The following is a 27,016-nucleotide window of genomic DNA, read 5'->3' as shown; positions in this document are numbered from 1 at the left end:
CGACTTAAACCCTCAATACTTGTAAACTTGACCTTTTGCCTCTTTTTTTCCCCTGTACACCAAACCTCCGAAAATAGACGATCTACAAGCTCACAACGCATCTGCGAGGCGTTGTGAGCTTGTAGATCTGCTATTTTCGGCGAGTGTTCTCCCCAGAATAGGGAAAAACCCTTCATTTAGATTTGGAGGAGCAGTAAACTGGAACTGGAACGATAAAGAGCATCAGAAGTCGTCTCCTATTTAAGAAAAAGGTCAAAGCATGGCCCTGTTGAAGACCACTGAACTAGAGCTTCTGACTTATAGCTACATTGCACCCATTTGAACGCAGGTTCTCTTCCCCCCCCCATTTCCTGTCAAGTAACTGTTTTGGACATACAGGGTTACTCGACAGCGAGGATATACCATAGCTCTAACGGTGATTGGAAAGCTGTCTGTACACAATGACAAAGAGAGCATTGTGGGAGTCAGGAACTCCTCTCCTCTTGTCTAACAACAACAACAGCAGCAGCAGTCTATTTTAGATTATTTTGGATAACTGTCATGTATTGAGCAGAAAGTATACGACACATCCTAATGCGTATGTACTGTGCTGTAGCTCTTTAATCAAGCCACCCATAGATACAGAACAAAATGTGCTGCAGAAAAACATGGATCACTGAGCGACCTACCAGCTACTACACAGAACAATATTGAGATTGAGAACCACTGATCTAATGTGTAGGCCACCAGTCTGTAAATAGACTGTAATGTGTCTGTTGCTAATCCTCATTAATGAAGATACAGTCCAGATACAGTACTACATCGTCCTACAGACACGGCGTACCGTAACTAACTGGATCATAGTCATGTTTCGATCAGTCATTCGATTAGTTATTTTCATATGGCTTGCTTTCTGATGAGTACCAACGTCACAGCTATTTTATGCTTGATCAATCACAATTATCAGATAAATGGTATTCATCAACAAATACGTCTTGTTCTCAAAGGCAAATGCAGTTGTATAACATTTCAACTGGCAACATAGCTTTCTTTTCCGCAACATTATGCACATACTGTACAGTGTCTATCATATTTAACCACCTGTATACCCGTCGATATACATATCGACGAATGTTTGCCTCGGAATAGGTATGCTACAGTTGGGTGAATATGGTTCAATTAGTAAACGCAGGCGCCTGCCATTTTCAAACTGTGAGCTGGTGAGGTTTCATAGAGCAGTGGTTCTCAACCTGTGGGTTGGGGGTGGGTCCCCACATATTATTATTTTTTGTTGGGGGGGGGGGGGGTCCCCAGATGACAGTAAAGTGACAATTCTATGACTTTTAAGACCTTTTTAATACCTAAAGTTAAATGAAATAAGACCATTACTGCGTCAAAAGTAATCAACAAACTATGCTATAAAAACTGGTCAAACATTGGCCAAATTGTCAACTAATAGAAAATAGCTGAATGATTGCGACATATCACATGAGCATCACAGGCACAATCTATAGGAACCCATAGTCAAAAAAAGGAAAAAACTGCGTCCTCTGCTGTTTTTTTCCTTTGAATCTCAGCTGCAGAGCTCTGAATCTGTCTTGAGAGATTATCACAGACATAACCTAGTTGACAAATAAGGCTGGGTATTGGCAGGTAACTTGCAATATGTTGTGCATCCCGAAACAGGAATCACGATGTGATACGTATCCCGTTTCTATTCGTCTGCCGATGTGACACACATGGCCAACATGCCATAAGAAAATGTGTCAAAGAAATCTTCCATATATGGACGTTCAGAGTGCCAGGGACTAGCTTAGTTTCTGCACTACATTTTTCATACATTCTCCACTCTCCTCATATTTATTTCTCTCTGAAGACGGATTTACCAGTAAGGCTAGGACTTATCCCTATACGAAGACATTATTAACCCCATGAGCCTTAGCATCCCTATCTCCAGCAAAAAATATCCGGTCTTACAAGCTGAGCTTGTACATCAGCTATTTTTGCTGAAGATATTTAGTGTAGTGGGGGAAAAGGAGGGGGCCTAATAGAATAAACCCCTGGGGGACTAGTCAACTAATTATATAGGGTTTAAGTGGTTAAAAATAAAACAAAAGAAAACATCAAACTAAATATTGCGAAACAGGCCAATCAATACTATACAATACAATTTGGACGTCACGTCACCGATACGTATCCTGATATTTTATATTTTGGGCACGAATGGTCACCCTCAGAATAGGTATGCTACACCTCAAAGTGGGGTCCGGGGACCCCCAGGGGCTCCCCAGCAACATGTGTTAATACAGCATCACAATCATTTGAACCCCTTTATCCATATTTTGTCGGCTATTATGTTGGCTATTAAAAAATAGCAGATCTACAAGCTGAAGTGTTTGAAAAAATTGGAATCATTTTGTGTTTTGTTAACACAAGTCCTCTCTTCTGGGGGTCCCTGGCATAACATATTTTCATATGGGGGTCCGCGGGCAAATATATAAATTTGGGGGTCACAAAAAAGTTTGAGAACTACTGTGCTGCAGCACGGTTCATGTGGTTTATTTAGTAAACACAGGTGCCTGTACTGGCGAGGTTCCATAGAATAGACTACTCAGTACTACAACATGGCACATGAGCATCACAGACATAACAGCGTTGACAAATACTGCTATAACACCCTCTTAAAGTGATTGTCCACAGATTACTGTCGAAGGTGAACAAACAAAAATCAACCAATCTGTATTTATATTCATATGTGGCCATAATGTCTGTACAAAATAGAACGCAGTTTATCAAATTTTCATCATTCTCTTGTCGGTTGCCTGATGTCGGATCTTGTCCAGGAGGCAAGGAATCTCCGCTGGATTTGAAACCCACTTCCTGGATCTCTTAAGGGTGCAGTTCCTGTTCACCTGTTTCCTAGGCTGTGTGTTTTCCACTTCCTGTCGATTTCATTGGATATCGTTGGTCATCTGACCAGTTTCATTGGATTTCATTGGATCAAATCGACAGGAAGTGGAAAACACACAGCCTAGGAAACAGGTGAATTAATGGCCCAGCAGATGTCGCTTGATTTTATTACCATAGTAGATATTTTCATAAACACTTTTCATTTTCTAGTTTTCAGTCTTTTTTTTTCAATTATCATGATATGTGTTTAGTAAATTATGGTCCCATGAATTTAAAAAGTAATGATAAAGTAGGGTATGTTTCTAGGGCTCTTACTGGTTCTACCGAGTGAAGACCCGCCCTCGCTGCGGTTGCAGCCAATAGCAAGTAATTTCCGGTTTCTTTTCGGGACCGGAAGTTCAAAGATGGCGGATTTGAATTCGGCGGAGGGAAAAAAAGGCTCCAAAATGGGTCTGTAGAAACCAACCGGGCTCCCTTCGTCCATCATATGTCCTTCACAGTCTATCTATGATCTAGACCAGAGGTTCCCAACCACCGGTCCCGCGAAGGCGGCCGGGAATTCCAAGTTTATGGATTGTACCATATGTGCAGGAAACGTTGAGTCTATAACCTTGCGTCACCAGGATTTTACAACAACGGAGAAAATCTGAGTCGGCCCCATGTCCAGGGTTCGTCGGTGATGTCACATCACCGACAAATCCTTGGCATCTTTATGCCGTGCTACTTCCGTGTTGCATAGCAGTGACATCACTGTCGAATCCTTGGTATCTTGATCCTAGCCTTTCAACGCGTGTTTACCAGCAGCGTCACTACACGCTGTATTTTGATTTTTTTCACGCTTGCGCTAATAAAACACTAAACAGGATTATTATTCCATGTCAACATTCAAGTACAACTATCAAAAGATGTAACTCAGGTAAAGTAATGCGTCACTCTACAAGTTTAACTGAAGTGTTCCACCTGTCCAAAGTCATTTCTGATACAGACATAGAGTCAAGAGGGTCATCAAAGCTAATACAGACATAATGATTTTTTAATCATCCTTTCCTTGTTAATATATCGCCATATAGGGCAATGATATATAACATTATGTCGTGATTTGCTAACATATAAATAGCAGCCACCAGCCAGTCATTGACTGCCAGTCAACTGTCTTCCAACCCCTGATCTAGACGTTAGAATCCGTAAAGGCGATGTTCTGGACACTCTGCGTCTGCCGGCCGTCGACGCCGCTCCTCCGGCCGAGGAAGAAGGGCCGCTTGCACTCGCACTTGCACTTGCACACGGACAGGAACGCCGTGCGGTAGTTGCTGTTCATCCAGCCGTACAGGAAGGGGTTGACGAACGTGGAGCACATGGCCACCACGTGGAACGCCGTGAAGAGCAGCTTGAAGTCCTTCATGTCCAGCACGCTGCTGTCGATGTCCACCGCCAGCTGGAAGGCGTGGAACGGCAGCCAGCTGACGGCGAACACCACCACCACCATCACCAGCATCTTGGTGGTCTTGGCCTTGCGGCGGTGGCGCTCGTGGCGGTGGCCCGGGGCGGCCACGGGGCTCACGTGGTTCCTCAGCTTGCTCCAGATGCGCACGTAGGCCACGCAGTTGACGGCGAGCGGCAGGACGTACTGCAGCAGCAGCATGGAGATGCTGTAGATGGTGCCGTCCCGGCTGCTCCCCGGCCACTGCTCCGTGCACACCTGCACAGTCGGGTGGGGGAGTAACTTAGTACATTTACTCAAGTACTGAACTGTACTGCAGTGGTTCTCAAACATGTCAAGGACCCCCCAAATTGATATGTATTTCGCCTGCGGAGGAGAGAGCCTCCGCCCTACTCCTCCGCCCAACACTCCCTACTGTTAGGTGCCGCCCCAGCCCATAGGAGTACATGCAGTAACATTTATCACCCTCGTGTTCTCTCCCCGAATACGGGCCAATTGTCAAGTACTTTGACAAGACCACTTTGGTAGAGGTTTGGGTTGTGTAGTTACCTTGCCATGATGTAACTCCAAAGGTGGACAAGATATCAAAAATCACACCCTGTGTGAAGTGGGCGGTGTCTTCCTAGCTAACCACAATACTGAATGGAGTCAACCAATATATATGCTTTGATCTGAAAGAGCCACTTAGTGTCAGCATGTGTCTTGCTAGCTAATCACAATACTGAATGGAGTCGATCAATCATGTACAAAAGATAAATACATTTATCTTTTGTAAAACACACTTTATGATGGACAAAACCATAACTTAAAAAAAAACAATAATTTGGTTTTTTTTAAGTTATGGTTGCTTATATAGGGCTATGCACATGTGTCATGTGACACTGGCCAATCACAGTCCTGAATAGATTGTGATTGGCCAATCACAGCGCAGGATAATTGTACAAATTTCCAAACCTCACTTTTAGGGCCGGTTTCACTGCCCAAGATATTTGTACATTTTTCCAAATCTCACTTATAGGGGCGGTTTCACCGCCCAAAAATAATTGCTCCATTGATTAGAAATTGATAATTCAAAATATGCTCCTCAGTCCTCATCGACTTACATTGTACGGTAAAACAGCCCTCAAAGTCACTCTTTTAGTACCTAAACAAATACAAACAAAGCTGATTCAGAGAATATAGAACATCACCAAACCCAGTACTGTTTGTTTTTTTTATATAAAAATGTCAACTTCCTGCTGATTTTACTATTTGAAGATCCAGATCCGGATCTGTGGGTCCAGTCCGGGCTTTCTTCTTAATAACAGGAAGTTAACATTTTTTTTATAAAAATAAAAATAAACAGTACTGGGTCTGGTCATGTTCTATATTATCTGAATCAACATTGTTTGCATTCGTTTACGTGCTAAAAGAGTGACTTTGAGAGTTTGTTTTACCTTACAATGTAAGTCAATGAGGAGCATATTTTAAACTATCAATTTCTAATCAAGCAATTATTTAAATGTCTTGTCCACCTTGGAGTTAGAGGTAAATACACAACCCAAACCTCTACCAAAGTGGTCTTGCCCTTTAAGTACAGTTTGAACTTTTGCTTTATTTGAGCATTTACATTTCCTGATACTTTATACTTCTTCTCCACTACATATCAGAGGCAAATGTTATTATTAATAATTTATCAAATTACCAATAAAACATATGTTTTCTTATAGCTGAAGTATAAGGGCTTAATAACGGCCTAGGGTTTAAATGGTTAATCATCAAAATGTTGTCCAATAGCATGATATACCTGTATATGATTCTGAAATGGCACATTCTGCATAGTAAGTACTTTTGATTTTACTACATTAAGTGTATTTTGATGCTAAAGCTTTTGTCCTTTGACTTAAGGAGTTGCTTTGACTTAAGGAGTTGTTCACCCAAAAAACTATTTATTTTCTATCAATTACACACCCCATGAAGCCTTGAATTCATGGAGATGTTTTTGTCGTTTTCCTTAGCCAATAATTTGATGACCGGCGGAGTCTCCTATTGACCGATGACCCGGTCATCAAATTATTGGCTCAGGATTGTGACAAAAACAAAAACATCTCCATGAATTCAAGCCTTCATGGAGTGTGTAATTGATAGAAAATATGTAATTTTTTGGGTGAACTGCTCCTTAAGTAAGATTTCAAATGCAGGCTTTTTACTTGCAACAGAGCTACTTCTACATCGTCGTGCTGCTACTCTTACCTATAAGTCCAAAATCTGAGCAACATCTAAACTTCCATCACTGATCAATCAATCACCTGAATGGACTCCTCCGGCGAGAGGTCGATGGTGGCGTACTCCCGGAAGATGGCGAGCGGGCTGGCCAGGAGGGCGCTGACGGCCCAGGTGACGGCGATGACCGCCGCGCACATGTCCTTGGACATCTTGGTCTCCAGGTGGTAGACGATGCTCCGGTGGCGGTCCAGGGCGATGATGTTGAGCGTGATGGTGGACACGTGCACCGCCAGGCCCTGGGCGCACGGCAGCAGGAAGCACAGCGCCTGGCCGAACTTCCACTCGCCGTACAGCGTGTAGACCAGCGTGAAGGGCAGACACAGCGTGTTCACCAGCAGGTCGGCCACCGCCAGGTTCACGATGAAGTAGTTGGTGACCGTCCTTAAGGTTTTAAACCTGTACCAAAAAAAGGTTGTTGTTTTCAAAATCCCAAACCGGTGACCCTTTAAGTCTAGACCTGAGGCCGATTCTGCCAATGCCTTCTAAATCAGTAGTTCTCACACTTTCAAGATTTTTCAAAAATGTTCAGAAATAGCATACTGTATGTACAAGCTTGCAGTGCGGCACAAAGTGAGGTGCTGTGAACTTGTATTCACTTATATGTATTTTTGAATAGCCAACGTGAAAGTCTAAAATGACACCGATGCTTTCCCAGTTTTAGTGGGTTCAGAATCAGAAGTTCATTTATACAGGTTTACAGCTGTAAAGGAGTGGGTGAAATTCGTTTTTGTTGCAAGCTTAATCACTTAAATCCTGATTTCAAAAGTAGATAAAATAGCCGATCGACACCTGATCACAACGCGTCACGTCGTGTCACATCGCGGCGCCTTGTGAGCTTGTTGATTGGCCATTTTTGTTATACTCTTGACAATTTCTTTGACTGTTATTGTACTTTTGATTTTTGTTTTCACCCTGTGTTTTCATCAGGATGGGGGACAATTATTTTAGCGCTTATAGCATACCTAGTGACCGCACCTTTCAACAGAGCAGAACGTAACATCTACAGTATGTAAGCACTCAAAAACAAGTGTTATTTTAGTTGTGTGGAAAACCGGGACATAGGTATAGTGGTTGTTGAAAACCCGGGACATTTCAGTGTTTTAAAGATATTTGTCGAGACTCAGGACACCCAGCTTGAAACCGGGACAATCCCGCAAGGCACAACGCGGTCTGTTTGCCGTGGAGGCTGCGTGCTGAGTAGTGTTAAGGCCAGAACCACCAGACTAAAGAATAGCTTCTTCCCTGCAGCTGTGAGAATTGTGAACTCTAGACTTTGATCTGTGATCATTGATCTGTAAGATCACTAGTGATCAGTAAGATTACTCATGAACTCTCTAGGAACTCTCTAGGAACTCTCTATGAACTGTGACTCATGAACTGTTTTTCTTTAATGTTGCAGTTTTTTAATACAGTTGTTGCTATTGCATCGTTTAAGTGGGCAAGTGCAATTTTAGTGGGCAAGTGTTAATTGCTTTATTTGCACTACAGGTATTATTTATGTAGTGTTTAGGTGTAATTTATTCTGCCATGATGACCAGGACCTGGGTAACACATTTCATTCTGTACCTGTATGGAATGACGATAAAACTCCTTGAACCTTACCTGTACACCACATAGATCACCAGGGAATTCCCTGTGACACCGAACAGTATTATTGTGCTGTACGACAGAATTAGGATGGCTTGAACCCCGGCCAGTTTAGTGCTGTCCTCTAATTCCAGAATGCCAGATGGGATTATGGGTGAGCAGCAGTTGGAGGAATCCAGGGCAGGATCCTCCATTTTAGTCACGTTCAGCTGACTTGCAGTTTCCATCAGGTACGGCCCCCATAAGTCTCACTGTCTGTAAAAATACAATTCAAAAAAGATGGATGACATGTCAAGCAAGGGGGCCGGGGCAGTGATGACCTAATAGCAGTGTCTCGCAAACATTTTCACGTCAAGGACCCCCAAATTGAATTGATACGTATTTGGCCACAGTCCCCCATCTGAACATATTTTGTGGTAGGATGGGTGAATAAGAGAAGATTTGTGTAAATCTAAATCTAAATTATTCCAATTTCTTCCAAAATCTTTCAAAAATAGCCGATCTACAAGCTTACTGCGCGCTGCGATCCGCTGCGTTGTGAGCTTGGAGATGGGCTTTTGAATAGTTGAAGCATACTGTAAAGTGGTAAATGCTTTTGATGCTATATTAGCACATTTTACTGCAGGGGATCCTCTGGAACCCCCCATCATGGACCCCTGGAAGTCCCCGGACCTCACTTTGAAATCCACTGCTATTACACTGTTTCTCAACCAGAGGTCCATGGTCCATGACTAATGGTCCATAGAGTTTTTATTTTAAGTCTATCAAATTTAAGAATGAGCTTGAAATGAAATAATGAATGTTAAGGGCTTAATATACTTCCTTGCACCGAAAATATGCCAATCAAAGTTCACAACCAAGTATAAATCTGGCTTTAAGATCATGTTAAATATTGACTCAAAATAATTAAGTAAAATAGAAATGACTGTGCTATGGCTTCTTACTAAATGCAGTATACTGCACAGTGTATATATTGTTGTGGGGTGGGTGGTCTTTGAGGTTTAGTCGAAATATGCTAGTGGTCCAGAGCTCAAAAAAGGCTGAGCAACTTTTCTTTCCTGTCTTAATATCCGAGGTCAGTGGCTCTCAAAGTGGGGTCCAGGGACCCTCAGGGGTCATTGAGGGGGTTCCAAATGAACAGGTCTGAGAGTTATGGGGGTCCTTGAAATTAAAAAAGTTTGAGAACCACTGCTACAGGTCCTACAGGACATTAACACAGAAACAAATATCCAAAGCTTATTTGTAGGCTAATTGGATAAATTATACTCTGTCTGAATCTCCTGGAATCTTTGGGGCAGCCATAGCTTAGTAGGTGGTCTGGTAATCAGAAAGTCGCCGGTTTGGCCTCGGACATGGTCTACAGTATGGCTATGTGTCCCTGAATGAGAGTGTTCAGCATAACCATCTGAGCAGCCATCAGCTGGGTGAAACTAAAATTGATTTTCCTTCTCTGGGGGACTAACATGTAGGTCTGCCTTTACTTTTCTTTTACTTTCCTAAACGTTGCACACTCGAGTAATCTGCCACAAATGTCCAAATCAACTAAAGCAAAGTATCTAAAAATGCACTTTAAAGATGAGAACCATGCTGCTTGATGAAAACAACTTAAAGTAAGAGACCTCAAGAGACATCAAAGTGGGATCTGTTAAATATGAAATATGATCTGCATGCCAAAATATCACCTGTTTACAAATGGTATATTGGGAATAATGAATGAATGAATTGGCTCCATAGATTGTAGGTCATTCATTGTTGTAATGTAAGGTCGAATGGGCTGCTAAATGAAAGAGAATCACTGGCTAACAATCATATCTGGATTCATTTCACATATTAATAGCCCTGGAGACAATAATAATCCAGCCCTACTATAATAGCTCCTTTCTCTGGTATGCAAATATGTAATTTACATGTAATTCCCCTCTTTTTGTCAAGCACTCTCCATTTTCACCATCCCATATGTGGGATCACGTTTAGGCATGATGTGAAAACTATTAATTCGAAGTGATCAAAAATCAAGACAATTGGACACATGTGAGGATGATACGACTATTTTGATGCAGCTGGTTCCACTTATGATTTATTACACTCAGTAGATCAGCTTATGATTTATTACACAGTAGACCAGTTTTGGAAAGTAACTAAGTATATTTACTCAAGTATACTTGAGTAAAATTTTGAGGTATTTTTTGCTTTACTGGAGTATTTCCAATTTTCAGTACTTTTACTTCTACTTCACTACATCTCAGAGGCAAATATTGTACTTTTTACTCCATTTCAATTATTTGAAAACTTTAGTTACTAGTTACTTTGCAGATTTAGATTATTATTATAAAACACACATTACCCACTTCACCATACACATTTCAGCCATTTGAAAATGGCTCCTTGCCATGCAAAGCATTGTGGTGAGCTTGTAGATCTGCTATTTTCAAAAGATTTGTATACATTGTATAGGACCTACATTTGATAACTTGAAATGGGACATTCTGCATAATGAGTACTTTCTACTTTTGGTACTTTAAGTACATTTTGATACAAATACTTCTGTACTTTTACTCAAGTTAATTTGTAATTCCAGACTTTTACTTGTAACAGAGTATTTCTACATTGCAGATACTTTTACTTAATTAAAACGTGTAGGCTACTTTTTCCAAAACTGGATTTATTACAGTCAGTAGACCTGAGCTTTATCTAGACTAGACCTAAAGAATAATGCTCCCTTTACAGATTAACAAACAAATATGGTTATGTCTTTTAAAAAACAATGAAAATTAATATATATTTAAAAATATATAAATGCCCTGCATATAGGCATACTCACCTTATTACTGCCGCAGAGTTCCAGTTTAATTCCATCATGTTCTGGGTTCAATAGTTTTTTAATTAATAGATTATTTATTTTTCCTTTTTTTTTGCCGCCGCTCCTCGTGGTGGATCATTCACAATGTCGTAAAGATCAAACACGATCAGTCACCAGATCATCAATATAATGATTATGATTATTCACAGGGATGCGCGTAATGATCAGTGCATGGTGAGAGTAAGTCTGTCTGTGCGCGCAGCAGCTACCCGTTTGGAGAGGAGCGCACTGTGTGTGGGTGTGCGCGCGCGCGCGTGTGTGTCATACTGTAGGTGTGTGTGTGTTCGACAGATGATCAGTGTTGCCAGATTTTGCGAGCGAAATAAGCAACCAGGTCTATGAAAACAAGCCCAAAAGAAGCGACTATATAGGCTAGGCTATTTGAAAATAGCAGATCTACAAGCTCACAATGTAGATCGCCTATTTTCTAATTTTGGAATGTCTTTGAAACATTTTAACATCACAAATCTTTTGGGACAAAATATTTTCAGATGAGGGGTCTGTGGACAAACAGGCTTACATATTCATCTGGGGGTCTTTGCCATGAAAATGTTTGAGAACAACATAAAAAAAAAACCACAACCAGCAACTACCAATATTTAGGCTACAAGCAACTTAACAGAAAAACAAGTCAAAAGTCGCTTATAATAAGCAGACATGGCAACACTGTCATACTACTCCCCTGACCAATCAAAAACCAAAGCCAATTTGATAAAACATCCCACCCTATCAATGAATTATTTGTAATACCTACTTAATTCTCCAACCCCAAACAAATCAGGTTATTAATTTAATAATATGCATGCAAGCTTAGTGGCCTGGGAGGATGGACTAAACTGATGGTGCATAAATAGAAAAGTGTTTTATCCAGTGGTGGAAAAAGTGCTGAAATGTTTTACTTAAGTAAAAGTATCAATACCACAATGTTGAAGTACTCTGTTACAAGTAAAAGGCCTGTGTTCAAAATGTTACTTGAGTAAAAGTGCAAAAGTATTGCCATCAAAATATACTTAAAGTACCAAAAGTAAAAGTACTAAACGTTTGAAAATAGCAGATCTACAAGCTCACAATGCGCTGTGACGTTGTGAGCTTGTAGATCGGCTATTTGAATAGCCTAGGTATAAAATAGAGCTAAAGGGGTTAATGTATGTTTTATAATATAATAAATTATATCTGCAAAGTAACTAGTAACTAAAGTTTAAATCAAATAATTGTAGTGTAGTAAAAGTATAACATTTGCCTCCGAGATGTAGTGGAGTAGAAGTAAAAGTACTGAAAATGGGAAATACTCCAGTAAAGTAAAAATTCCTCAAAAGTGTACTTAAGTACAGTACTTGAGTAAATGTACTTAGTTACTTTACACCACTGTTTGTATCATGACATGATGAGCAGTGAAAATGCAGTCTCATGGTGATTAAAACCTATTTAAATGATGTGTCTATTAAAAGACTCACTGGTCTTATTTCCCTCTATTCCTCTCTAGAGACACACACGCACATGGTTTTACATTAATATGCTATATTGTTGTTGTTATTGTTCCAGCTTACAGCTGGTAATTGGACTTGCTAATTTGATATCCATCCATCATGCCCCCTTTGAAATCGAGTTACAGGCCCACCCTCTGACCAAAAGCCCTGCACTTCCCCTCTGGCACGAATGCCCACACGGTGAAATAACAGCGGCTGGATAGATGGCATTAAAGGCTTTTCCATGTTTTGGTAGGAGGTGGTGGGCTGCTCCCACTTATTTGCTGACCATGATGTCCCTATAATGTGTGATTACGTGACACTGAAAACGAAGAGTCTCCTGCACTGCTGCCGTTTTAAACGTTAAAACAAAGCGAGTCTCCAAAAGCCAGAGGAATATCAGTCAAATCCCCTGAGGAACAGCGATGATTGCTCTTTGTCTACTTATAGGCGTGTGCTGGCATAAAGGACAGGATCTCAGGATCCAAGACAAGCTCAATGAACTAACAAGGTCATCTAGATCAGTTCAGTGGTTCTCAAACATTTTCATGTCAAGGACATTTGGTCACGGACCCCCATCCGAAAATATTTTGTGCCAGCGACCCCCCGCATAAGAGATTTATTTCTTCTTCTTTTTTTAGCCTAAGTATAAAATAGGGTTAAACTGTTCCTCATTTCGCTGGGGACCCCCTGGAACCCCCTCAAGGACCTCTGGGGGTCCTTGGATCCCACTTTGAGAACCTCTGAGCTTGAGGTGTGTATAGATAGTTGTAGCTCATCACCCACCTTGCATCAAAGGGCACTGTATTTTAGATACTAGAGATATAGAGATGTTTCATGGCCTTGTGTTCTGTGATGATGATGATGAGACGGCAGTGTATTGAGTATTTGCAGTGGTGGAAGAAGTACTTAAGTAAAAGTAGCAATACTACAGTGTAGAAATACACTTTACAGTAAAAGTAGCCTGCATTATCACACTGGACCTCAATGGATTATAATTGGTAATGCATTAACGTGCTCATCACTTTAATCTTGCAGCTGGTAAAGGTGGCAATGATTTTAATTAGTTCGCTGCTGGGTAGCATAATAATAGATCATAATTGTAGGAGCCATGAATGGGTTCATTGTAATCATAATTATGTTTGGTTGTGTTGTTTTTTTTTTTTTGGTGGTTGTGGAATCCGTAGATAATTGGGTCACGGGCATAGGGTCGTTACCTCAAAAGAAGCACCTGTTCACCTGCTGATAACAGAATGACACGGTGTGTGTGTGAGTGGGACCATTTCTGAGACAATTTTTTTTTGTTGACAGCTTTATCGCTTTATTGTTTTGATCGCTGTGATTTATATTGTTGGTAAGTTTGAGCACCCTTTAACTAAGTTATTTATGTTTCTCTACTAAAACCCCTTAATGCATTCTTTGGATGTCAGCAGGGCAGGAATTTCAGGGAGGCCACAAAGGCCATGGTCGTCGTTGCCCCTCAAAAAAAATGGCATGCCCTGAGACCACAGTGGCCTTAATGCCCCAGCTGACTGTACCACTTTCTCCTCTGTCTCTTTCTTGTCATGTAGACACCAGTGTGTCTTTCTTGTCATGTAGACACCAGTGTGTCTTTCTTGTCATGTAGACACCAGTGTGTCTTTCTTGTCATGTAGACAGTGTGTCTTTCTTGTCATGTAGACACCAGTGTGTCTTTCTCGTCATGTAGACACCAGTGTGTCTTTCTTGTCATGTAGACACCAGTGGCTGCGGGTACATGGACATCATGTATTCATTCAGAATGAATTCATTCCGAATGAACTCATTCCGAATAGAGGAATCTGATCCACTCACCTGTTTACATGGGACCTGAATAAAAGTATTCCTCGTTTACATGACCAAAGCATTCATTCGGAATATAACTTTTGACATGCGCAAAGTGGTTCCCGCCTACGCCCGGGCATGGACCAGGGGCCACTACCCGGAGCAGAGCTTCCCCTGGTGGGCATGGGAGGAGGCAATGAATAGCCCCCTTGTGCCTCCGCGGCGGAGGTCTGTCGGTCGTAGACAGGCCGGTAAGCAACGCACCGACTCCTGGCCAGGCAGCGTTGTATGCGGTACTCCGGTACAAGCCTGTGTTCCTTTGTTATCGCCGTTTTAATGCAAAAGTAGCAGATCTACAAGTTCAGACCAGTTTATTTTTTTGTATTGGTACCAGACACGGTAAAACGTAGGCTAGCCTATACTATTTGTCACATTTCTCATGTAGGTACGATGACGTCATCGCGCATTCGCACATGGTCATTATAATAATAAATAATAATACATAAACACCGGACCGCTCATGGTCATTATAATAATACATGGAGAGAGAGAGAGAGCAACACTACAGTCTATGAAACAAGGCACGCTCATTTATGGCAAAAGTACAAAAGTATTGGCATCAAAATATACTTAAAGGGATACTTCACTTTCACATAAAATAAACATTAAAAATATATATAAAAAAAAAATGAAAGAAGTTATGGCAAAATAAAGGCCCCCTCACACATTAGTAGGACACTCTAATGCGTGAGGGGGCCATGAATTTTCCATTACTTTTTTCATTTATTTTTAATATATTTTTTAAATGTTTCCCCGGCCCGAAAGTGAAGTATCCCTTTAAGTAGAAAGTATAAGCTACTCATTATGCCGAGTGTCACGTTTTTCTTGTATTATTATGAAAAAGCTTTGAAACATGCTGTAACTCATTCACTGTGACGAAAACCCTCTTTCTGCGCCGAGTAGCGCGCGGTGCGCACACGGAGAATGCGGAGTCTGTCGCCCTAAAACACAATCGCCCCGGGTCAAAATCCAGCGACCATGGAGCGGCCGTGGATGGCCCGCTCAAAAGGTGCGTGGGGCGTAGTGTTTTGGGACGACCGTTCCGGCTGCCCATGTAATGATTGATTAAGTAAAACTCATCTGTTTTCGCTGCAGCTGCGCCCTAATAATGTAGTTTTCATTTATTTTTGTTCACGTATGCTATTAAAACAATGCAGCTATTGCAGTATTGGGCCTTAACATGTGATTAAAAATTTATACTATTTGGCCCCTCATATATAAAATAAATGTAAAATCTGATTTAAAATTGAAACTTGCAGCTGATCAATGCGTTTCAGCGTTTACGTGTGGACAGGGATAAAAAAAAAAAAAATCTTTGTCATGTGGCCAGGGATTCTTTTTAAAAACTGAGGACTAAAATACCCGTTTAGAAAAAGATCCATAACGTGTAGCCTAGGCCAGCAATCCTTGGAGCGTCCGTTCTCCTGGACAAGTCTGGGCTTAACCATGGCTTATTAAATGACGCTATAGAATAGAATCATTAATTTTATCCCGCAGGAGCGACCGTGGCCGAATTAGAGATTTGATAGGTCATTTTTGGACAATTCTGACAGCACTATAAGCACGGACATGCGCAAAGGAATGCATCTATTCCAAACAGAGAGGAGTGTTCGGAATAAAGTGTTTACATGGTCAATTCCGATTGGTGTATCCCGATTCAAACGGTCTATACCACCCCTCCTAACCCGAATGAAAATTCATTCGGGTCAGACTGGAATGGAATATTCTATTCCAATTGAGGTGTTTACATGAGCATTTCTATTCTGAATGAATTCATCCATTCATTCATTCCGAATAGAAGTGTATTCATTCCGAATGAAACTGTCCATGTACCGCAGCCAGTGTGTCTTTCTTGTCATGTAGACACCAGTTTGTCTTTCTTGTCATGTAGACACCAGTGTGTCTTTCTTGTCATGTAGACACCAGTGTGTCTTTCTTGTCATGTAGACACCAGTGTGTCTTTCTTGTCATGTAGACACCAGTGTGTCTTTCTTGTCATGTAGACTGTAGAAAAGAGTCAACCTAGTCAGAAACAGCAACCCTCCCCCTGGCCTATTCCCATTGATTGGCTCCACCCACCTCACCTGTCACCACACCTGTCTTCACTTCCAACTCATTAGAGGCCTGCTATAAATACTGCTTGAGTGCCTATCCCTCCTTTATTGTTTGTCAGCAGCAGCAGCAGCAACAACCCCTCTGTCGTGGGGCCAGCAGGCCTTGGTTATGCGTCAATGAAGTGAGTTCTGTAGACAACCTATTGAATCTTATGTTTCATTATATTACTTTGTGATAAATGTAATTAATGTTAGTTCACCTGCTTGCCTTCAAACCTTAAGAGGGGATTGTGTGTAATATTCAGTGCACATAATGTACCTTGCAGTAATCAAGGAAATGCAGTAAATTAACTAGAGAATATTGTGCAATGTGTTTAGTGCTCTGGTTTATTAGTGGTAGGCCTACCCACTCCTCAGTTAGAGTGCTATCATTGTCCTAATTGTTGTTTATTGTTTGTGTGGAGTTGTGTAATAATTATGTCTTTCTTTCTTTCATTATAGTAAAAAACCATAACCGTGAAGCCGCATCACCTCCTTGCTCAATCAATCATGTGTGTGCAACGGAAATAAATGGCTTAAACGGAAATCACTTGTCCAACATTCTTGCCGATGTGCCGTGGCGATGTTACATAACCTTTAAACCAGAACTCTATCTTACAAGTGGTCCTTCGAGAACCGGAGTTGAACATTGCCATGGCTGAAGAGGAGCCAACCGAAGGAGCTCTACCCTCTCGTCGCCCGGTCCGCCTACCTCAGCACCTGGAGGGCTTCGAAGTTGGCTATGAGAACCGAGCTACAAATACATCACGCACACATGAGCAAGAGGAAGAGCATGAAGGAGATGATGAGGAGGAGGAGGAAGAGATTCCTGAGGACTGTGAAGAGGAAGATGGTGAACACCATGACGATGGCCGCGCCCTCACAAGTCAAAGCAGAGCCCAGTCACCCCCCGCAAATGATGTCATAGTACCATCAGAAGGCAATCCAGAGCCAAGTCAAGCGGACATCATCAAACATCTCCTCGAGACAGTGAAGCAGCAAGGAATAATCCTGCAGCGCCTCATGGAGCAACAGGAAGGCTCCAGACCAGAGGGCAGCTCTCGCCGTTTAACCAGGTTACCTCCACCCCCTTCCCCCCTTCTTCCTTCAGCCCATAACCAACTAGTCCCCTCACACGATCCAGAGCCTTACCAGCCTGTGTCCCCTCATCCTTCAGCCCTTCCTTCCGCCATGCCTCCACATCGTCCAGTTCTTCACCATCAGTCAGTGTCGCCCAATCCTTCGTCTTCCCATCCTCTAACGCAATCCCATTCTCCAGTCCATCAGCCTGCGTCTACAGCACCCCCCACTGGTCGATCAAGGCACTTCAGGTCAGTTGAGGCACCCAAATTCCCCGACTTGACTAAAGAGGATGAGGTGCAATACCGGATGTTGCGAATGGCACTGAACAACTTGCTTGACCCGGAAGAAACCGAGGAATTCAAGTTCCATGTCCTTCTTGACCACCTTAAGGTGGACCAGGCCAGACGCCTAGCCTTGGCACACTCTTATGCCCGCCAGCCATTCACTGAAGCCTTGAGAGCCCTCGATGATCGTTATGGCCGGCCCCGTCAGTTGGCACTCAAAGAGCTAAAAACCATAATGGCTCTCCCCCCTGTACGTTCTGGAGATGGTCATGCCCTTGATGACTTTGCCCTACGCGTCCAAGCTCTGGTTGGGCTGTTGAAAACTATGGATGACGAAGGCGATGCCGAACTCCTCTGTGGCTCCCATGTGGATCGGCTACTGGAGAAACTCCCCAACGAACAGATTAGCCGCTTCAAGCGTAACATGCACAGACTCAAGGTAGATGCCTCATACAACCTTACCCACCTTTCTGAGTGGCTGCAGATGGAGTCCCGTTGCCAACCGAGAAGTGACTGCCCAGGCCCAAACCCCCCTCGATCCCACAGACCACAAGCAACTACCCATTCCACGACCATATTCCATGGAGCTGACAGCAGTGGTGAGCATTTTGAACCTCAAATGCCCCCTGTGTCCCCCTGTGCCTACTGTGGCTCCACAAGCCACCATATAAGCCAGTGTGACGATTTCAAAGTCTTGAACAAGCAGCAAGTCACCGACTGGATCAAGGGAAATAGGAGGTGCTGGCGCTGTGCCCGACCACATCTTGCAGCTAGGTGCACACTGAAGAGAAACTGTAACACCTGCAAAGGGAGACACCTACAGATCCTTTGTGAGATTAACAATACCTACGATGCAAGTTCTTACCTTGTAAATTCCACCGCTCACACTCTGTACCTTGATCGTCCAAGTCATGCCGGTCAAGTCCTCTTGAAACTGGTCAAAGTCACCCTACAGAATGGCAGTCACACCCTAGAGACCTTTGCACTGCTGGATGACGGGTCAGAGCGAACTATCCTTTTGCAGTCAGCAGCTCGTAAACTTCAGCTCGATGGAGAACCAGAACGTCTGGCAATCAGAACCGTAAGGCAAGGAGTGGAGATGCTTCAGGGGGCCAGTGTCTCCTTCAAAGTGAGGTCAGCCACCAGTTCGGGTGAATTTTGCATCAACCATGCCTTTACTGCAGACCGACTTGCCTTGTCTGAGCATACACACCCTGTCCTCTCGCTTCAGAAGAAACATAAATACCTACGTAGACTGCCACTGTCACCAATGCACAAGGTCACCCCACTACTTCTGATTGGTTCAGATAATATCAACCTGATCTCACCTATTGCCCCAGTGCGTTTTGGCCCATCAGGAGCACCAGCAGCAGTTAAGACTCGTCTTGGCTGGACACTGCAAGGTCCAACCAGGTACACTGAACCTCACCCCTCTGCTGCCAAGTGCTTTCATATCAGCAATGCCCCTCCATCTATCCAGGCGGTTCCACATCAAATGGAGACCCAGCAGCCAAACAAAGACCCTCAATTCCTTTACCATGCTGACACCTGGCCCCAAGCCCTGGATGGCCCTAACCCAGACGTGAGTGGCCATCAGTTCGAGATCAAGCCCTTCTGTGAAGAAGTTGCGACCATCAGGTCTGTTCCATATTCCAGCCATTGCCGACCTGACCTGGCCCTCCGTGATGATTCAGTCCAGCTGAAACATTCTCCTGATGCTGACATAACCCCCACTGCAGCTGATCATCTTCCGGCCGATATGGGAATCCTGAGACGGGCACGGAGGGATGGCATTGGAGAAGACCTCATCCATCTCAAGGCTCAGAGACCCCTACCATCGACCAGTCACTTACTCAACCCTAACGAAGTAGTTGTCCCCAGTATCACAGACCCTGACCCTGTGAGCCCAAATTTGTTCTTCATGGGGCGGCGGGACCCCTCTCTGCTTTAGTGTCATCTGTGCTCTGAACTCCTCAGCCGCTGGCACTACTTCCATGTGCACCCAGTTTCCCTGCCTGAAATCCCTAACGACCCCCAACTCACTCTTCCTAGTATGACTCTTGGGAGTTTCAAATCCTTACAGTATTTGGGGGCGGCTGTAGAAAAGAGTCAACCTAGTCAGAAACAGCAACCCTCCCCCTGGCCTATTCCCATTGATTGGCTCCACCCACCTCACCTGTCACCACACCTGTCTTCACTTCCAACTCATTAGAGGCCTGCTATAAATACTGCTTGAGTGCCTATCCCTCCTTTATTGTTTGTCAGCAGCAGCAGCAACAACCCCTCTGTCGTGGGGCCAGCAGGCCTTGGTTATGCGTCAATGAAGTGAGTTCTGTAGACAACCTATTGAATCTTATGTTTCATTATATTACTTTGTGATAAATGTAATTAATGTTAGTTCACCTGCTTGCCTTCAAACCTTAAGAGGGGATTGTGTGTAATATTCAGTGCACATAATGTACCTTGCAGTAATCAAGGAAATGCAGTAAATTAACTAGAGAATATTGTGCAATGTGTTTAGTGCTCTGGTTTATTAGTGGTAGGCCTACCCACTCCTCAGTTAGAGTGCTATCATTGTCCTAATTGTTGTTTATTGTTTGTGTGGAGTTGTGTAATAATTATGTCTTTCTTTCTTTCATTATAGTAAAAAACCATAACCGTGAAGCCGCATCACCTCCTTGCTCAATCAATCATGTGTGTGCAACGGAAATAAATGGCTTAAACGGAAATCACTTGTCCAACATTCTTGCCGATGTGCCGTGGCGATGTTACATAACCTTTAAACCAGAACTCTATCTTACAAGACACCAGTGTGTCTTTCTCGTCATGTAGACACCAGTGTGTCTTTCTCGTCATGTAGACACCAGTGTGTCTTTCTGGTCATGTAGACACAAGTGTGTCTTTCTTGTCATGTAGACACCAGTGTCTCTTTCTTGTCATGTAGACACCAGTGTCTTTTGTTGAGATTCTGAATTCTTAACTCCCCTGAGTCCCCATCTTTAAACCGATCCAGTAACTTTGATTGGCGCAGGACTGAGCATGGATCAGATTGTAAATACCACAATGTATTTATTTCACTGCAGATAGTCTACATATTAAATGTAATCCTTAACCCTTAAATTCAATTAATTATTTCAATGGACTAAAATCTTGTTTTATTTAATGGCCTTCCTGCCCTGGCATTTGGCCTTTGTGCCCTCAAAAAATGGACAACACCAAAGGCCAAGTGGCCTTGCCCTTAAAATGACAACATTTCCAGGCCTGGATGTCAGCAAATCTTCTTTTTGTTAACGCGTCAGACAATAGGGGAACAGAACAGGTCCATCTCATCCTCTCAGCGGCTTATTCAGTTTGTTGGAAAACCAGCATTGTATCCACTTGTAGCGACTAGCCTAAAAGGGTAATTCCCCTTGGCCTGCAGGGGAAGATACAACTGAGCCACAACTGCTACAAGTATGTATGTAGCATGATGTATCTGTTTAACGTATGTTTTTAATACATAATCTAGTAATCAAACTAGTGACTAAAGCTGTCAACTATTTTTAGTGGAGTCAAAAGTGCAATGTTTGCCAGAGGCGGAAATCCTGTCCCTTATGTGGACAACAGGAAATGGGAAATGCTGCAATGGGGATCATTCTGGGGGATCTTCATAAGGCAGGGGGTCATATGTCTCCTTCATTACATTGCTCGTGTTAACCCATTTAGATTTCTTTGGCTATTAAAAAATAGCAGATCTACAAGTTCGAGCTTGTAGATCTGCGATTTTTTTTTAAATTGTGAAAATTGGTTCAAATCTTTGAATATACAGTATATTGTATATATAAGCAAAGCATTTTAACTCAAATCTTTGCTTCTGGGAGTCCCTGGAACAAAATATTTTGAGATGGGGGTCCGTGGCCAAATACATATCATTTTGGGGGTCGTTGACATTAAAAGGTTTGAGGACCACTGACATAGAAACATACGTTTTTTTCAGAAAACTGTTTAGAAGACATTAGAATCCCCCAGAAGCAAAGATTTTAGTAAAAAAAAAACAGCAAAGATTTGCACAAATGTTCCACGATTTAAAAGAGAAATGGCAGATCTTCAAGCTCATAGTGCGGCACTTGGTGCTGCACTATGAGCTTGTATATCTGCCATTTTTTGTATAGCTAAAGAAATCTAAAAATGACACAGATGCGTTCCAGGTCTTACTGGGTTAAGATAAAGATTGTGTAAGAATACACAGGGCCTTTGATAGCGTTGCTCGCCAGCATGTATCCGTCACTACGTGAAAAAAGGTCCTTTGTTTGTTTGTTCAATGACAGAACGAGTCCTGGAGGGGATGCAAATTAAATCTCTCCTGGACCCCGGCCTTGTAGAGGGGGCATGTACGGTGTTAGGATGCCAAGCGGTCTTACCGCGGGCAAGAATAGGCACAATCCCCAAGGAGTCCTTCACCAGCTGGACGGTATGGGGCCTTGTAGACGATGGGACCGTCGCACAGAACCCCCTGGCATCATGTATCAATCCTTGGTGTTAATTTGACTCAGAGAGCCTACAAATGTTACCAAATGGCACCCATAATGCTCTTTTAGATACAACGGGATACATTTACACGGAAGATTTTACTGTGCATCTAGACATCTGCCTCTCAGATGGCGTGCATTTTAAGTAGTAAAAGTAGCAATACCACAATAAATATTATATGTGTAGAAATATCTGTGTAAATACGCTGTTACAAGTAAAAGTCCTGTATTCAAATTTTTATTTGAGTAGGTATAAGTATTGGCATCACAATATTGATTGATTGAGATGTTTATTGGCAATGTTTATGTATGTACAAAAATACATACAAATATTTCCATTGCGGTCCCTTATACTGTGTGTGTGTGTGTGTGTGTGTGTGTGTGTGTGTGTGTGTGTGTGTGTGTGTGTGTGTGTGTGTGTGTGTGTGCGTGCGTGCGCACCCGCGCGCGCGTGCGTGCATTGGTACGTGGTTGTGCATTCCACAAAAGGCAGGGGGAAAACAATAGAACAAACAGCATGCAATACATTTAACACCATTAAAATGAAAAAGGGAACCGAAACAAAAGCAATATGGAAAGGATGTATGCTGCTTGACAATATAATTGTTACTGAATGTAAGTACCAAACCTAAAAGTGGTCATAATGCAGAATGGCCTGTTTCTTTGTAATTAGGAATATATTATATAATATTATAATGATGTGTTCATCATTTTAATGTGATTTTTTATGACTTTTATGTGCTGCTGGGTAGATTAACCTATAATAATACATCATTATTTGTGTGGCAGTGGCTCTGGAGATGAAGCGGCCATCTTGGAACTGGAATGTTCACGGTTCGATCCCCGGATCCCAACTCCTCCTGGCTACATGTGTGTCGAAGTGTCCTTGAGCAAGACACTGAACCTCTGACTTCCATAAATCCGTGTGTGAGAATAATAGCTTTGCAAGTAAATCATAGATGTTTATAATGGCATATTGTTATATATCGTTGCTATAATCTTAACTTTTTGTGTTTTTTTCCTAAATTAATGCCCTACTTAATCATACTACAGCCGCAGCGTCACTCAAAAGTGTGAAAAGTAGCAGATCTGCAAGCTTGAAACGTGGCGCATGTTTCAAGGCCCTGAAAAGTATCAGTTTTCTACTTGACAGAGACGATGACGATAAGACATTGTACTTGTACATAATATAACTGAATTGGCTGAAAATACTCAATCGATAACAACCGATTCTTCGGTTCTATAGGCAGCAGAAAGGGGGTGGCTTTTTCTTATTTCCACACAACAGCTTTGAGGCTATCTTCAGTGTTTTTCAGGCCAAGGACACCTTAACTGAAAGAGAGACGAAGCAGGGAATTGTGTTAGAATGTTCTCAACCATATGGGGTTTAAAATTGAAACGCCAATGTGGGTGAACACAAAAAAGCCATTGTTGTCCACAGAAAAAAATTGAAAAAGTGCTCCTCAGAGCACAGGTCTCCTAGCCGCGTGGTGGTGAAATGCAACCCAACTCGAGCAAGACCCGGACAAGACGCGCTGTGATTGGCTAGTGGTCACTTTGAGTGACAGTTGGGGCAAACGCTCGCCCCAAAACATGATTTACGATTCTGTCCCTGAGTTGGCACAAGTGAACTTCGCAACATTCGGCGCGGCAACTCGCTCGCTCGGTGGTGCCTCTCGTGGCTCAAGTTCGCTTGAGACTGCGCGCCTCCGTCGCGGTCAAAAACAAAAAAACTAAAAACCCTTCTCTGTCTGGAGTATGCATATTCTCCCTGTGTCTCCTAGGGTAGATGGCTCTCATGCACTGAAGGAGGCATGAGCTCGGCCCTGGCCTCCCTAGGCTGGTGGGGGGAGTGTAGCGCCCAGGATCACTTAGCAAATTGGCACCGGGTGAAACAAAGGGTTACAAAATCGAGGGATAATTTTTTTTGAAAAACCTGGCATCTCCCAAACCTGGCAGTAGGCATTTTTGGGTGAACTACTCCTTTAATATGTATTTTCATTAAAAAAATACATATTCCTATACTAGTTTGGCGGACCTAGTAACTCTTGTAAACCTGTGATGTGACAATAAAACTGATTCTGATTCTGATTCTGAGGACCCCCTGTTGAAGACCCCTGCTCTCTAAGAGGTAAGTAACTAGACAGGCACTATGCGTATAATGTGTTTTAATAATATAAATGCGCAAAGCAACTATTAACAAAAGTATCAAAAAGTTACCTCAAAACTGTAGCCTACTTACACTGTAGTACAGTACTTAAGTTCTTCATAAGTAAAAGTAAATGTGCTAAATTTACTGAGTAAATGTACTTTTTTTCTGCCACTGCTGGAGCTATAATCCATACATGGCATCCATTGATGGTACCAGCGTCATGCGGGTAAAAGATAACATTACAGAGCAGAGATTACAGTGCAGAGCTTGCAGTGGTGTAAAGTAACTAATTACATTTACTCAAGTACTGTACAATTTTGAGGTATTTGTACTTTACTTGAGAATTTCCAATATCCAATACTTTCACTTCTACTCCACTACATCTCAGAGGCAAATATTATCCTTTTACTCCACTACAATTATTTGAAAACTTTAGTTACTTTTCAGATATAAATTATGACATTATGAAACACACATTAACCACGTTAGCCCTATTTTATACCTAGGCTATTTGAAAATAGCCGATCTACAAGCTCACAATACATTGCAGACACACAATACATAGCAGACAATCACAGTACAATAGCAGATCTACAAGGTCACAACGAGTCGCGATGTGACGCGTTGTGAGCTTGTAGATCTGCTATTTTCAAACATTTTTGTACTTTTACTTTTGGTACATTAAGTACATTTTGATACCAATACTTTTGTACTTTTACTCAAGTAAATTTTGAATTCCGGACTTTTACTCGTAACAGAGTATTTCTATATTGCAGTATTGATACTTTTACTGAAGTAAAACATTTGAGTACTTTTTCCACCACTGACCAGCATCATGCGGGTAAAAGATAACATTACAGAGCAGAGATTACAGTAAAGAGCTTGGCCTTTATCTGCCTGCTAACATCTCGTTTTCCAGTAAGCTCTGTCTGTGAGATTCCTATGGGAACAGAACACACAAAACGATCTGCGTAACTCTGTGGGTCATTTTGTGAAGAGTGCATTTGGTAATTCCAAAGGCATGCAGAGCAGAACTGCAGGAAACAACAGGAGAAACTATTCCCTATTCAGTTTGACAATGTTAATAATGATCAAATAATGATTGTATTATTTATACCGTAGAGCGCTTTCCAGGGTGCTTAAATGCACGTTGCCTGAATTAAAAATGCTCATTTTGATTCATCCGCAAAATAAATTTTGCCTTCGCGTCGAACACAAGACCCAAGGAATCCAATATTGTGTCTCTTGTCTCTTGGTGAACAAATCAACTGCAACGTACGGTATATGCAACAATGGTTCTAGTATGGACATCCTCTTGAGGCAGATCTCTGGATTACCATATAACAGCATAATAGGGGTGGAAGCATTTGACCGCAAGCGCAGTCCTCTGCCCTCCTGGGGAAAAACATACAGTAGGCCTACATGTTATTGTAACAGTATGAACCCTTGTATGCCTATATTCTAGGGTGAACATTCAGCAAAAAGTAGCCAATCTGCTATTTTTGTTGAGGAGATTTGGTGAATAGGGACAAAAGTAGCACCCTATCCTTTGTTCAGGCATGAAATCATGTTGCTGCTCTATAAATTCTTCAAAAATATGATCCTTATCCTCATTTACATCAATAGGACCATAATGTAAACTAGAAAAAGTGCTCCTCGGAGCACAGGTCTCCGCCAGGTCAGGTACGTTATTCTGGCCTCCTGGTGGCGCTATAATAGGCCAATGTGAAAAGGGTGCCAACCGTATCATTTATTCTTGAATTGACACTGCATTCATGATTTGAGGCATTTTGTTCCAAAAATGTGTTTTGCTAAATTAGACCTGCTGGTGGCGCAATAACAGGCCAATGTGAGAAGGGTGGCATTTCTTCCTCGGCTTAGTGGGAATGTGCGTGTGAAATTTCACGGAAATCGCAAGCTGTGTGTATACTTTGAGGCATTTTGTTCAAAACAGACCAATCCTGCAAACTTTGGAAGCCAACCTTAGGCAATGAGGATAGAATATGGGAAATTGGACAGATCCGTGTTGATCACATAGTGATACTGTGTACCGATTTGCATGACGTTTGGATAAAATTTGTAGGAGTAATATTAAAAAATGGGTTTTGCACAAATCGGCCTCCTGGTGGCGCTATAACAGGCCCATGTGAAAGATTTGGGGCAGAAGTTCTGAATTGGCATCCAGGGAGTGTGTGTGCACAGTTTCGGAGCGACCGGGCCAACGGTGCCGGAGATTAGCTGGTGACAGACGGACACACGGACGGACACACACACGGACGGACTGACAGGGGGTAAAACATACTCTCTCGCCATGTCTTCGGCCTGGCGGAGACAATAAGCACTCATTTTGAACTGTGTGAATACAAAAGGCAATCAATCAATCAACCAACCAGTCCTTGCATCAATTGAGAACAATGTGTTTATAGGTATTTTTATAGATTTTTTCCCATTTGTTTTCACACGCGGAAAACGCAAGACCACATCCCTACCTCACTCCCACAGAGAAAAACACACAAACCAAGTGA

The 27,016-nt window shown here is 42.4% G+C and overlaps 1 protein-coding gene across 1 annotated transcript; it reads right to left on the bottom strand.

Annotated features, from left to right (window-relative positions):
- Nucleotides 1-4,035: 4,035 nt before the first annotated feature.
- Nucleotides 4,036-8,376, bottom strand: npy2r (neuropeptide Y receptor Y2; the record flags this gene model as incomplete). Its single annotated transcript, XM_080440669.1, has 3 exons — nt 4,036-4,588; nt 6,619-6,991; nt 8,198-8,376. 3 exons carry the CDS (start codon nt 8,374-8,376, stop codon nt 4,058-4,060), a joined length of 1,083 nt encoding a protein of 360 aa, XP_080296795.1. The 3' UTR covers nt 4,036-4,057.
- Between the last annotated feature and the right edge of the window lie 18,640 nt (nt 8,377-27,016).

The sequence above is a fragment of the Gymnoscopelus braueri genome (genome assembly GCF_963280865.1).
Source record: "Gymnoscopelus braueri genome assembly, chromosome: 2".
Lineage (NCBI taxonomy): Eukaryota > Metazoa > Chordata > Actinopteri > Myctophiformes > Myctophidae > Gymnoscopelus > Gymnoscopelus braueri.
The sequence above is the reverse complement of the archived record's forward strand: the minus strand, read 5'-3'. Positions and strand labels throughout refer to the sequence as shown.